Source organism: Rhinolophus hipposideros (genome assembly GCF_964194185.1).
Source record: "Rhinolophus hipposideros genome assembly, chromosome: 4".
Taxonomy (NCBI): Eukaryota; Metazoa; Chordata; class Mammalia; order Chiroptera; family Rhinolophidae; genus Rhinolophus; species Rhinolophus hipposideros.
In genome coordinates, this window is record NC_138050.1 from 102,528,812 (window position 1) to 102,543,629 (window position 14,818).

The 14,818-nt window shown below is 48.7% G+C and overlaps 1 protein-coding gene across 1 annotated transcript in view; it reads right to left on the reverse strand.

The window, feature by feature from the left end:
* Positions 1-310: 310 nt before the first annotated feature.
* SIAH3 (siah E3 ubiquitin protein ligase family member 3) overlaps positions 311-14,818 on the reverse strand; it is a 59,148-nt gene continuing 44,640 nt past the window's right edge. The window contains exon 2 of the mRNA XM_081045859.1: positions 311-6,410. Coding sequence (XP_080901985.1) covers positions 5,766-6,410 — 645 coding nt within the window. The 3' untranslated portion in view covers positions 311-5,765. The remainder of the gene's footprint in view (positions 6,411-14,818) is intronic.

Genomic DNA, 14,818 nt, shown 5'->3' on the forward strand with positions numbered 1-14,818 from the left:
TTCTCTGCAATCCAGTGCGGAAGGCTTGGTCCCTCTTCTTGGGGCAGCACTATGTTGGGGGCAAACTAGTTGCTTTGCTTCAACTCCACTGGCACTTTCTTCCTTACATCCAATTATAACTTTAAAATGGCAGCAAAAATGAAAAGGGGAGAAAGATAATGAAACATAAGTCAAAAGTGGCAGCTGGCGAATTTCTGATAATTGTGTTTTCCCTTGTAGCGTTTCATTTCTGTTCCCTCATGTTGCACAGTAGCCCGTGGGAAGAAAGAACACCCAACAACAACAAAAACAACTCCAAAGAGTTCAAGGAAACAATATCAAATGCAATTTAATGACAGTTTTCATGGAAGAAAGGGTAGAGATCGAGTAGCATTCTCAGTCTGCTTCCTCTTGTTCTCTTTAACACCATCACAAAGCCTAGAAAATTGTACATACATCAATTTACGTTAAGTAAAATGATTCTCAATTACCTTTCTCTTTCTTATCTCTATACCTCTAAAAAAAGGTTTAAAAAATGGAGGAAAGTCTTTACAGTATAGCACTCAAGGTAAAATATTTTCATACATTATTGGAAAAGACAGTCGCTAACTCATGGGGGTAACCCATGTGATAACCTGATTTGGAGGGAAAAAAATCAATGCTTATCTACAGCAGTCCTCTTGCATCTCTATTCAGTGACGTTTTTCTTGGCTGGCCCTTCTCCAGGTTAACATAACGGACAACTTACCAGTTCTTGGAGGAAATTTTCTGAACAAATCATCTCAAGGTCTAACCATCTACTAGAAGACTCTGCTCTTCCTCTTGATGCTATTTGTAGCTGAACTTTAATCAGAGCGTAATTCTTGGATGTCCAGGCCACAGTCCTTTCCCCTCCCACCAGAAATTGGACCCAAGTAGAAGCTGCAGCAAGCCTCACCTCTTCCATGCCTTCCATTGAAACAATTGGGATGAGCGTAACTGATTCACTGTTGACCTGGGAGTTTCTGCCTGCTTCAAGGCACTCACCCTGCAGTTTCCTATGTCTTTTATCCTAGTGGGAACCATAGCCTTGATTTAGAAAGAGTATTGCTCTGGGCAGGCTATGGAGAAAGAACAGGGTCCTTGCTGGGTTGCAATGAACTAACTGTAATAGCCAGAGTAGGAAGGTAAGGCATTGAGCTCCATTTTTTATGTGACTCATCTCTTGACTCATTCCCTTTCCTGTCCCTCAGCTTTGAGCTATGGAAGAATCACACTTTTGGGGTCACACATTTTATGTGATGTTTGAAACCACTGCTCACTGTGCCCTTCTCAGATGTTGCATATTTCCAATCTCTAATTTCAAAGTAAAATACTTCTTTAGGCTGGGTTTTGGTCTACACGTAGAGATAAGAAAGATGGCCTGTAAGAATAAGTAGCAGGAGATTCTAGTTTGGGAGAGCTTGGTTTTATTTTTTGGATTGGGATGACCAATAGTCTGGTTTTGTGGAGCCGTGCTTTTTCTATGAACGTCATCAGCTAGCGTTTCTCACACTAACAACCATAGAGAAGGGGCTGGAGTAGGGCAGGGAATGCTCTTGAAGCAGCTTCGAAGCCTCAGAGTTTCTTCTCTAGAACAGTTTGTATTTTCCCAACAACTTGCTGTGTCACTGGCTTGGCGGTCATCTGTACCCCATCAGTACCCTCACCAGGGTCTTGTTTCTCCTTCTAAAGTTTCCACCCCGCTGTGTGCCCCTGAGATGTCTAGGTAGTGGTGTGCTGGGAACCCTTTAACAACTAGCTCTCTGAGGAGAAAACCCCTAGTTTACAGCACTTGCCAATTTCCATGGTGTAAATACTACCATCCTGGTCAATTTCAAGCTATATCACTACACGTGGACTTGGGAGATGGGCTGTACACACCATCATATAGTATGTTCACCATGCAGTTATGGTAGATGGAAACAACCGCTAGAGCACAGAAATAATTAGGAAGTGATGGGTTTTGAGTATTACCTTTGCTTTTTAATATAAATAATTGTAAATTTATATAATTTAATTCTTAATAAGGGCTGTGCTTAACAACTGGCTCGCAAAATTCCTAAAAAAAATGTAACAACTGATATGCAAGCCACCTTAGCACAGCCTTTGTCTTGGGGTAGGAAAAGAGGGAGAAAAAGGAGAAATGAAGGGCACATTTAGTTCTAAAGTACTAACAGGCCTCTGTGCCATACAGCCTTTATGACTGGCCCTTCTAAGCCTCGGGTCCAGGAATTCATTGAAATAACACAGTTGATGTTGGCCAGAGCCTGGACTTTGGAGCTAGACATGCTGGGTTTGAGGCCCAGCTCTCCCATGTGCTAGCTGTGTGGCCTGAAACGTGTCTAACGTCTCCTAGGTTAAGAGTCTCATGGGTACAATGATGCAGTTGCTTTGCCAGTTTGCTATGGGAATTAAAGGAGATACTGGACACGAAGTCGTCAGCGCACTGGGTCACATAGTGAACCCTCCGTGAATGGTAGCTGTGAGTACTACTGTCATTATGAACCTGATCTATGTCTAAAATGTCTGCGGAAACCGCAGGCAGTGATGGGCTCTATCTCAGATGTAAAATCATGCCGCGTCAGATAGTTGGAGACAAACTTCTTTGTATGGTCTGATCTTTCCTTCCGCGTTGCCCATGTTTGTAGAGTCAGCCTGAGGGGCAGAAATGTCCTCTCCACACCTCCTGAAAAAAATCGTTTTTACAGATGCCTGAAGTTCAAATACTGGTTACTCACTTATTGCTATTAAGTGCTGCTGTCTCCCTAGGCCTGCTTTTTAAATGCAGATACTTAGAGAGTGTCATTGAGCCAGCACCCGGGTGGGAACGAGGCAACCAGGTCCCGGGCTCTGCACCGGATGACTCCTGAGAATGCAAGCCCGAGCCTGGAGTGGGAGATGACCCAGAAAAGGGCCTGAGGGCTCCACATGCCCCCTGCTGCAGGGTTGACCATTTCGTCAAGCTGAGATGCCTCTCAAAGCAGGTCTCTCCCCCTGTTCCCCCAAGTATCCTGGGACAAAGACCCAGCTGACCCTCAGGCCCACAGTCCACTAATGAGGTGGGGACCTTGCTGAGGATTTGGGGTCGGTCTTCCTATTGCAAGAACACCAAGTTTGCAGTCAGTTTACTGGGTTCTAGTTGTGGTCCCAACCGCTTGCTGTGTGACTTCGAGAAGGTCATTTCATGTCTTGGAACCTCTATTTTTATTTTATTTTATTTTTTATTTTTTTTTAGGAAATTGAGGATTCTGATGAAGATTAACCTGAGACTCAAATGAAGGGGCCCTTTGTGATTATGAAGGTCATGTGACTATAAAGGATGGCGCCAACATGCTTTGTTGGTACCATTCTCTATCCTTATTCATTGCTTTCAGTTGGCTCCTTTTTCTTTAGTTCTTCACATGTGAATGTGGAGAGAAAGGCCTTCTTGGTAGCACCGTAGATGGACAAAAATAACGCATTTCTACCCTTTGTTCTAAATTTGCTTTCTAGGAACCAAACATAGATCCTATGTGGGCTCACATATTCATACTACAATGTGCAATAACAACCTTAGTTATTCCCGGTTTGGCTCAGGGCACTTGGCACAACAAGAAGGCCAGGTGATGTTTGCCGGAGCCCTAAGGCCCTGTGAACACTAATTATATTCCTGCTGAGGTTTGGTTTGTTACCCTGGGGCACCTGTGAGGCTACACAAATGTTAGCACGTGGCTGAGTACCAGAGACCAGGGGAGGAACTGTGGTTCGCAGAGGTGACAGACTCGCAGCCAAGAAGGTCTTAGGTGCCAGGGAAGGGCCTGGGGACAAAGGAAGGAGCCAAGGGAGCCAACCTGCCTCAGCTCGTTCCTCACCGTGCATGTGGTTTGGGGGGGCAGCTGGTGCCTGGTAGGATGTTCTGACAGTGCTCAGGGAAAGGAGCTGACAACCTTTTCCTTGGGACTGCGGACCTGACTTTTGCCTCCTTCAGTGACACAATATTCATTGGCCCCCTTAGAACTCTAACAGAAGGAAACCTCAGCCCCAGGGTCCCAGCCATTACTGTGTGACCAGAGGGAGCTTTGTTATTCAATCTCCTATGAGCGGCACCACCCTTCTGGTGGTTGGGGTGTGGGTTGGCAGCACGGGTGGCTAGAGGATTACCTGGCCATTAAGGGAAGGCTGTTATGTTTTAGGATCGATTATTTTTGGTGGGGGAAAGATTGCTGATGGGCAGCCAGGCCAAACTGCCTGAAACTAAGTACTCAGTTGGAGGCCTGCCAGTATCCAGCAGAGGTGGACGAGGTGAAGAAACAAGGCAGAGGGAAACATTAGGTTGGCGAAGGGCCCACTCGGTTCTAATGCGCGTCGCGTGGGATTTGGGCGCCTTGCGTCTGCAGCGACTGGAGATTAGCCAAGGAGGAAAACAAAAATGACAAGGAGGGAGAAGAGGGCCTGCTGGGAAGGCTTACAGGTGTTCGACCTTGGACAGAGGAGACGAAGTTGACTAAACATGCCTGTGTTCTTTAAATACACGGTAGGCTCCCACAAATTGTTCTAAAAAGCAAAGACAAAGCCATCTGCACAGAGGCAATGTGGGTTTTCATTCACCCTCCGACAGGGTGCCGAATACATATTTGACCAGCAAGAATGTCTGTGTGCTGAATGGGGCCCTCAGAGCATTTTAGAAAGTACGGAAAGGAAAGGGGACCCTCCCAGGTGTACGAGGGATTGGGCCAGCTCGCCAGGTCCCTTGTGTTTGATGCTGAGCTGTGGTTCTGGTTTAATGAGGTATCAAGAGCACAGTGGGTTCTTTGCATGACACAAAAGTGCTCAACACTAGTGAAAGGACTGATGGATGTATAACATGATAATGAGCCTCTCTGAGGTGAGAATGCCCTCCCAGAGGTGGGCAATTCATTGCATCCTTTGTTTTTTCAGCTGCTTCTCTTTCCCCACCTCTTGCCCATCCTTTTTTACTCCCTGCTCAAGGGAGGGCCAAGACATTTATAAGAAAGCACCAAAAACTTGAGGACTTTGATTGCAGAGCTGGAAAAGATAGCACAGGCTGAGAACAAGCCCACGGCAGGCCGCCAAAAGAGGAGTCAACACCTGCCCACTCCTGAGCCCTGGGGTCGACCCACAGGACTCAACACAGTGGTGCCTCCAGCCCGGTGCCCGGGCCTTCAGAAGAGGCGCCATCTCCTCACATCCGGCAGCTCAGCTCTGACCCTGAGGTTCCTGGAAAGGTGCCAGAGCTGTGTGTGTTTGGTCTGAAATCTACCTCTGAGCCGGCCAGGTTCCCCTTCCCAACCTGCCTCCTCACATCCTTCGGCGTTAGCGTGCCCTGAAATAGGCTGAGAAGAGAAGGGAGAAATGGTGTGGATACTAAATCTCCTCTCAACCCCAACAGTCTGCTTCGTGGTCTCAGTGACTTTTGCTCATTTTGGAAGCCGTGGAGAAGGGAATTGGGGGTGGCGGGAAATAACCATTCTGATTGAATCGGATCCAAACATTTCTGTAAAACTATACCACTAATTAGAACAAAGAACACACCAAGGTCTTGAGTCACAGGACGCTTACATAATATAATGCCCACGGCAGACAAACACTAAATACCTCTAAGTACCTGAGACGAAAAAAGAAAGGAAGGAAGGAGGAGGGAGGGAGGGAAGGAGGAAGAAGAATAAAGAGGAGTCTGGAGTCCCGGCAGCTGGAGGTTCGAGGGGCCCAGGCAGAGTGTCTGGGTGGACGGGTGGCTGTGTGTGAGGCTCCGGTGACCTCTTGCTTCACATCTCAGCCTCTGTGGAGCACACCTCTGTCGCTGTGATAGCGATTCCGATGGCAAGGCTGCCATTGTCGGAGAAGAGCTGGGCCAGCGAGGTGTTGAGGACGAGGCAGTCCCCGTCGGTGATCACCGAGTCCACACACTCCAGGACGGACCGGGGCGTGGCCTCCCATTTGAGACGCCGGTGGTTTCTGTTAAGCTCCAGGCGATAGGTGAAGCAGTCGGCCTGGGTGGGGGTCCCAACCAGCATCATGGTGGCAAAGAACTGGGGGTGCCCTTCATGCCTTTCCTGTTTCCTAAGCACCAGCAGAAAATGGTGGCCAAGGCAGGAGTGCATGATGATCCAGTCAGCCGGGGCGGGGAGGTGCATGTCTGTGGCCAGGAAGACTATCTCGGCCCCCTGGAGGATGTCCACCCTGTGCATCTGGCGCAGGTGAGGCACCACCACCTCCAGGTGGCCTTCCCACGGGCAGGAGAACAAGGGGCACAGGCAGGTGGTCACCTGGGCAGTGTGCAGCTCCGCCTCGTGCTGGTGCAGGTGGTGCTGGGGGCGGTGTTGTTGACGGTGGTGGTGGCCGAGGTGGTGATGGGGGCGGCTGCCTTGCTCTGGTGCACTCTGAGTGACGGCCCGGCGGCTGGCCACGCACTGCAGGAGACAGAGAAGAATGTTAGGGGGCACGAGGCCAGTCTCTCCGCCCGGCTGAGACTCCCCTGGTGCTCAAAGGAGACTCTCCAGCACAGGTGGAGAAAACTTTATTTCTTAAAAAATGAGGAGAACCGCCATACTGTTTTCCAAAGTGGCAGCACCGTTTGACTTTCCTGTTAGCCATGTAAAGGGGTTCCAATTTCTCCGCATCCTCGCCAACAATGGTTAGTACCTGTTTTGACAGACATTTTGTAGACAAAATTGTTTCAGATGTTTTGCCAAATTTATATGCTGAAAAGCTGTAAGTCTTCTCTACATCAATTCATTTTGGTATAGGACCTAAATTTACGCAATTAAAAACAAAAGCCCCTTCAAAGATTCCTCCTGCAAGAATAATAGATTTTCCAAATCTAATGGAACTTTTTTTTTTTTAATCCAAAAGAAAAATGAAGGACATGGTGGATGCCTTGGGTGGTTGAAATTCTGAAATCTCAGTGCAAGACAATGCAATATTTATGCCTTTCTGATTCCTTAATAAGATAAACAAAGAAGCAATTTCCCTCTCAAATAACATACATTACAGTGGTCATTAGTATTAAGAACAAAAAAAAATTATTTTTGCCTTTTTGATACTGTCGATATTTATGTGCTGGCACTGAATGCCAATGGGTTATTCCCCCCAACTTTATCATTGCTTTTATTTTTAAAACAAAATTTCAGTAAATGCCCGTTTGTCCTCCAGTGTTATCAGGACTGTGCTGTGTTGGGTGCCCCTCTCTTGGGTCCTAAGGCAACTGGTGGGACACAGGGCTGGTTATGTGCAGTTGGGCTATGGTTCCCAGGGAGGGAGCCTCAGCTGTGAGGCCTGGGACTTTGTCTCCAGGCACACTTCTGCCCTTCCAGGCTCACTGTTCCCAGGCAGCCTCCACCCCAAGACTCTCCTGACCTTTTGTTCCTCGTGGCAGTGTGCCCACAACGCCCTCCAAAACACCAGGAGCTGTGATGGCACCTATTGAGCAGGTATCAGTAAACATTTATTGACCACTTGCTATGGCCAGACCCTACAGGAGCTAGGGGTACAGCCTTGTGCAAAGTAAACACCACGTTTCTTGGTGTGGATGGCAGACATTAGTATGCACATCATTAATTGTGGTTTTCACAAGGTTCCTCCCTGTGACATGAGAACTGTGATTCATATTTTTCAGATGAAGAAACAGGCTTCCTGTAGTAATGTACCTGAGGTTACGAAACTCTTGTTAAGTTCGTAATGAAAGTTTGGGATTCGTTTTCATACCTCCTGACTCTGCGCACAGCAGCATTTCCTCCTCCCCCAGTTATCCCCGCCTCTGGTATGCCCCGCTCCCCCCACACACCATTCCTTGAGCTCCTGTTTTCTGCAGGATTAGGCTGTTCTGTGGAGGTGGCAGCTCTATGGGTGCTCCTGGCGTGAGGCCCTCACATGGCAGCCTTCTCTGGTCTGCCCTCAGGTAGAGACTGTCTCTTCTGCCCTAGCTCTACAAGCCCTTTGGGCGCTTGCCTCCACACCTGGCTTCGGCATACAGAGTACAAGGACATAGGTCTGTCTTTACACTCACCACCACTGCTGCCAGACTTTCTACCTCCCCAGACTCAGTGTGTGGCCAGCGGCTGAGGCCTGGCTAGTCTCTTTCTTTAGGGCACACGGCGGTCACACACACACACACACACATGCTGAGATTATCACCCTGGTGGTGGAGGTGACCTGCAGGCAAGTGTGGTCCAGACTAGCTCTATTCTTGAGTTCACCCCAGCTCCCAGTTTCTGCATCTCCCCGCAAGCTCGGGAATGCCACAGTTTGAGCTACAGGGGCCCTTCCGGTAGTTCCTGCCCTGTTCCTGGATGGCAGCTCCTGGGCAGTCTGCTGTCACCCACCCATACTGCACACCCACAAGGCCCATGAAGGGCCCGGCGGGGTTCCGGAATGCTGCTAGCAGTGCATCTGACTTACCTTGTGGTATTAAATTCAGGGAAGGGAACTACTGTGTAGAGTCACCTAAGTGTTTGGCATTGTGGAAAGTAGGTGTTTTTTGCATAATTGTTTAATTTTTCACAGAAAAGATCATATATTTTAACAAAAAATAAAATCTGGCTTAATTCCCACTTGCCTGCTGGTGCCACGTACCATTTAGTCAGTGGGTGAGGGCGGGCGTGGCGTCTCTTCCCATCCATTGGGCTTGTACAAGCCCAGGGCTCACACACTCCAACAGCCAGCTGTGAGGGCCCCTCCCGGGGCCTTCTGTCAGTCTCATGCGCTGCAGAAGGTCAGCCTCTTCTGCTGAACTCAAGCCCATCTGGTCTTGGCTTCTCATGGAAAGCCCCAAACACTGTCCCCTCTCCCAGCCTTTGAGAAGCCCCCACTTCTCTCTCACTTAGCTTTTACAACAATTATGAGGGAAACATATTATGTTGTATAGATGAAGAAACTGACACACAGAGAGGTTGAGTCACTCACCCAAGGTCACACAGCTCCTAAGGGGTACAGCTGGGAATGGAACCCAGATCAGTTAAAGGTGACATAGATTATAGACTGGGAAGATCACAGGTTGGATCCAGCAGACTCTGGTCTGATTCAAGGTTTACTCATCCAGAAGTGTTAGTTTCCCCATCAGCAAATATTTATCTCAAAGGGTTGTTAGGGGATCAAATGAAATAATGCCTGACAAACAGCTTTAAAAACACATTAAGTATTACATCAAGATGGCATTTCCAGGGGCTGGCCCGGCGCTCAGGCGGTTGGAGCTCCTGCTCCTAATGCTGAAGGCTGCGGGTTCGATTCCCACATGGGCCAGTGGGCTCTCAATCACAAGGTTGCCGGTTCGACTCCTCGAGTCCTGCAAGGGATGGTGGGCTCCACCCCCAGTAACTAAGATTGAACACAGCACCTTGAGCTGAGCTGCCGCTGAGCTCCCGGATGGCTCAGTTGTTTGGAGCATGTCCTTTCAACCACAAGGTTGCCGGTTCGACTCCTGCAAGGGATGGTGGGCTGTGCCCCCTGCAACGAACAATGGCAACTGGACCTGGAGCTGAACTGTGCCCTCCACAACTAAGACTGAAAGGACAACAACTTGACTTGGAAAAAATCCTGGAAGTACACTGTAGGGACAGAGCCCCAGAGAGCAGTTTCCAAGCTCTCGGCCTCACGTGGAAAGGTGCTGGCTCAGGTAGTAAATGGCCATCAACTGTGATTGGATGGCCATGAGCTGTGGCTAGTTGGCCGTCAGCTGTAACCAGTGAGCCATTGGCCACAAATATAACTGCTGTGGCTACGCTAGCAGGAGGAATGGGGGCTAGCAAGTGGATGGTGGCTGAGATAGCAAGAGCGGATTGCAGTTAGCACTGCGGATTGCAGCTAGCGAGGAGAGTCGAGGGAAGTCAGAGAGTGGGTCGGTTGGCAGAAAAGCGGACAGCAGGTCACACGTTGTGTGAATAACAGTGTGGCTCCTGCTTCCTGTTTCTCCAACCCAGCTGCCAGATTGTAGTATAACTCCCCTACCTATGGCTCCGTGGGTGTTCCTTTTTAGACTCACCATGTCCTGGGTTCTTATGTGGGGAGCGGGACCAGAGACCCTGCAGGCCACCCCGTCTGATGACTCCCCGCATGACATACACACTGTTCCCCAATAAAGTCATGTTCCCCTTTCCCTTTAAAGACAAAAAATCTTTAACAACAACAAAAAAAGATGGCGTTTCTATTTGGATGTGCTTTGGTTTGGATGTGCTTTGGGGTAAAGACTCGGCGGCCTCCTGCCCCAGTCCCTGCCTACCTATGCCTACCCTGGTCAGCTGGCCTTTGTGCCTGGGCAGCACTCCGGGCTGAGTACAGGCCACCATGAGCCCAATATCACACTTGCCCTGGGGCCTCCTGTCTCTGTGCTGACCCGTGACGACAAACATCCCGAAATTCCCATCTCAGAAGCAGTCTCTCGGCTAGTTATTTTCCACATGCCTTTCTCCAGATCAATTTTCCATCTTCTCCATTGTCAGGCACGAACTCTGCTCCCCCCCGCCCCCCCCCCCCCCCCCCGCACAAAAACGCAGGACATGGTGAGGCCCCAAAAAAACAACAATGGAGCCATGGATAGGGGAGTCATACCACTATATTCTCGCTGGCGGCTGGGTTGGAGACACGGGAAGCAAATATCCACCAGTACCCCAACAAGGGGTCTTCCTGCACCCCCGTCTCGCTGGCAGCCAGGCGAGACACAGGAAGTTGGAGCGACTCGATGCTCAATCCGCCAGCCGGTTCTCTGCCTGCCAACCAACCAAGCAACCAACCACACAGCCACGGCAGTTACATCAGAGGCCAACTGGCTAACTGGTTACAGCTGATGGCCATCTACTACCAAGCCAGCACCTTTCCACATGAGGCCGAGAGCCTGGAAACTGCTCTCTGGGGCTCTGTCCCCACATCCATCCTATTCTGTGCAGCGAACATTGCAGATATGAAATCAAAGCAGAGAGGGGGTTGGAAGAAATGCCTTGATCTCCCTTTCTTCCCTTCCTCCACACCCTGCCAGGGCCTCCCACTGGTTAAATTCAGAAGGAAGCCCAGAGATGCACTCAGCAAGGGTCTGCTCCCTTTGGAGATGGTGCTGGGTGAGAGGACAGGTGAAGAAGGAATGCCCACCTGTATGCAAATGTCTCCATTTCCTCCTCTGTGATGTTCCCTGATCCGACCAGGCTGGGCCTCCTGGGCTGAGATTTGATGAGGCTGAACGAGGTGTTGGGGGGTAGGCCTATGCCAACAATTAATTAAGCCATTCCACAAAAATGCACACACCACCCACCGTGTGCAAGGGGCTGCAAATACTGAGCAGAGGAAGACCCTCCTTCCTGCCCCAGTAGCTCACTATGATTATGAATAATATTATACTAGAAAGCACAAAGGCAGGATGCCGTGGGGGCCCTGTCGGTACCAGCGGAGGAGGTAGCCGTTCTGGTCAGTGTGAAGTGACATTTAACGAGACGGGTGAAGGCTCTAACAAAATAGGCAAAAGATGTGCTCACAGGGTGAAGGGCAGGTGTGACGGAGCCGGGGACAAAAGAACACGGGATGGTTAAGACATGCCAAGTTCCAAGTGGCTGGTAGGCGGAGGACCTGGTGGACACGACGAGCCCGTCTTGGAAGCTGAGCTGAGGTACCAACGTGGCACCCAGTTCCGCAATGGGATTCCGTAGGGGGTCCAAGAGACACAGCGTCGTGCTTTAGGGAGCCTGCGGGAGCACCAGCAAAGCCTGTTCTAAGGGCGCGCCAGGAGGAGCCAGCTGTCAAGAGGCCGTGCAGTAGTAGTCCAGTTATCGGACCCTCACAGTGGCCACTGCATCTAGACTCTCCCATTGCTACCTTTGGGCCTCATCCTCCACTAGCCTCTTCATGTTTTAAATTGCTGCAGGGTAACAAAGCAGCTGCAGGTCTAATCCATCCGGATGGAAGTGAATGACTATGCTGACAGAAAGAGACATGTAAACTCATGGAGAACCGGGAGTTTGCTGGGCCCCAAGAAAGCACGACGAATACTCACGGCCTTAATTCTTTCCCTTCTGCTCCATCTTTTGACGCAAAATATGTTTCGTTTAAATGATCTTGGAGTGAGCAAGGTCACAGGGCTGCCGGCAGGGAGAAGGAATTCTTTTAATTGGCAAAACGCTAATCGTTTTGGAAAATGAATTCTAATCTTTCCATCCAATACAGTGGATGTGTGAGTAATTACTTTCCTTCACTAAACTGTTAGTGCAACATTAGTGATTATGCTAATTAAAACTGATGAACTCTTACAGACTGATAAACCCCAGCCAATCCAGATGCCTTCTTTCAATTGGCTGTATTTAACTTCCCATTTGGAAGAGAGGTCTTGAATTAACCTTTAGAATATTGTCCAGAATTGAGTTTTAAAATGTAGGGCTTTATGGACTGGGTATAATTCTTTCTCGAAGCATTAGTGAGACCATTTCCACTGAGGGTGTAATTGAATTTAAAAACACTTCCTTAATCTGATCAGCCACACTCCCATGGTTGGTAATGGCGATACCTCCAAATCCTGGCGTCCAAAGGGGAAACCTGCCCCTGGAAAAATCACGTGACCTTTCCTCCAGTGTCTGTTTCCTTTACTTAGAGGATGGCTTTGCTTTTGCAGTTGTTTCCAGGAACATGGCTATGCTAATGCGTTTCAGCTGAAGGAGAATTTTGCACCCCATTTCAGATGAAGGGAGTTTGCTCAAGCCATAGTATTTGTGAGAGTTAATTACCTAGGGTTTTCAGTGCTGGGTGAAGGGGGAAAGCAGTGATGCTATGGACGCATTTCTGAGAGGCAGAGCTGGTGTGTGGGGTGACATTTCAGGGCAGGTATCAGAGTAGTGGGGTAAAGTGAAGGCCTGAACCAAGCTGGGAATCAGGTCGGCTAAGGAGAGAGAACTGTGACTACTTTTTCACTCCACATGAAAACTTGTTGCTGTTTCCAGGGAGGACAGTCAAGACTGAATGCTTAGTGCTGCCCACTCCATTTTCCTGGGGTGCCCTGGCTCCCCACTTCTCCTCCTCAAAATCTAGCATGATTGTACACGAGCCCACAAAATCCAGGAGGACTCTGGGACGCTTCCAAACAGTTAAGAAATAAATTAAATGGAGACAAAACAACAACGGGGCTTTTATCAACGAGAATAGAACATCTTAATTAGAAAGCATGTCTTACGCTCCTTTCCCCCAGTCATAGTTGGTACACAGATGGATGAGGTCTTCTGTAGACAGCATGATAATATCTATAATTTTCTTTAAAAGGCTTCAGTGGAGAGAATGTGATATAAATGTGTACATGTTTAGCCTACACTCTAGGGGCTGTCAATTCCCTAATCAGGAATTCACACTTTGAGGTGATCACCTAACATTTTACTGGAAAGGCCACATCCAGAGATAACAGTTACAATTGCCTCAATTAGCATCCATATTTCTGATCCCCACCAGATGCTGCTAATTAACATTTCCGCAGAGGTTTTCATTGGTGAAGTCAGTAGTTTGTTAGACAGCATAATAGAAGCGAGAAAAGTACTCTGATGAAATTCGTAGTTTTCAAGCTATGAACATAGGTTAAAACATTTCAGAGAAATACATTACTATCGGGGTGGATCCGGAAGCTTATTCCCTAAGTATTCCTACATCCAGTGTGGGGACAGAGCCCCAGAGAGCAGTTTCCAGGCTCTCGGCCTCATGTGGGAAGGTGCTGGCTCGGGTAGTAGATGGCCATCAGCTGTGACTAGTTGGCCGTCAGCTGTAAATAGTTAGCCATTAGCCACTGATATAACTGCCATGACTGAGCTAGCAAGCGCGGATTGCAGTTAGTAAGTGAGGTTGGTTGGTTGGTTGGTTGGTTGGTTGGTTGGTTGGTTGGTTGGTTGGCAGAGAAGCGGCGGCAGATTGCGAATCGTGTGGCTCCTGCTTCCCGTGTCTCCAACCCAGCCACCAGCGAGACTATAGTGGTGTGACTCCCCTACCTATGGCTCTGTGGGTGTTCCTTTTTGGCCTCACCATATCCTGTGTTTTTGTGCGGGGAGCAGGAGCTGAGACCCTGCATTACATCCGGCCACTGAATCAAGGACTTATGGTGGTCTGATGTCTGATATGTGACTACATACACAATTTCTTTACTGGTGATCGAAATTATGTAAATGGAGCAGGGAGACATTGGTGAGCAAACACACGGAAGCCTTGAGTCTTGGGCTATAAATGCATTAACTAATTAGAAAAGAGAGAAATGAGTATTATTGGTAAAAGAGGAAAATGAAAATTGTGGTGGACAAAACTTTTAAAAACCAAGGTCCATGGCTGAAAAACTGTAAAAAGGAGTCAATACAGACGTGTAGACTGGTCCTATCATCTCAAAAGCCTGCCGACCAAGCTGGTCATCTTATAAATACAGTCCCTGGCTATGATGGGGGCAGGGAAGGAATTTGTGGGTGACATTGTGAAAACAAAAACTATGACTCAGTCTTCGAGCTCCCAAGCCCTCCTCTAGTTCCTAGCTGCCCAGAGTTGGTTGACTTCCACATGCGTACTTTCCTACTTGTTGAGTGCCTGTAGAATGGGGACTCCTTGTTTCCATGTCCTCACTGCTAGCACAGGGCCCCGCACACCATAGATGCTTGACACATATGTGTAGTGCTCATCAATGCATTAGTGGCAGCTTCATACATGAGGACACGTTGGTCCTATTCAGGTCCGGCAGTCATGGTCCCAGCTGACGTCTGTTTGAGACCATTGGCCCCTATAAGACAGGGACGCTGCCTGCCTCCCTCCCTGCCCTGTGGGTCAGGCACCAGTTAAAATCTGTCCATATAAGTCACTACTTATTTCAACTCAGACTGAAAATCACTTGTTC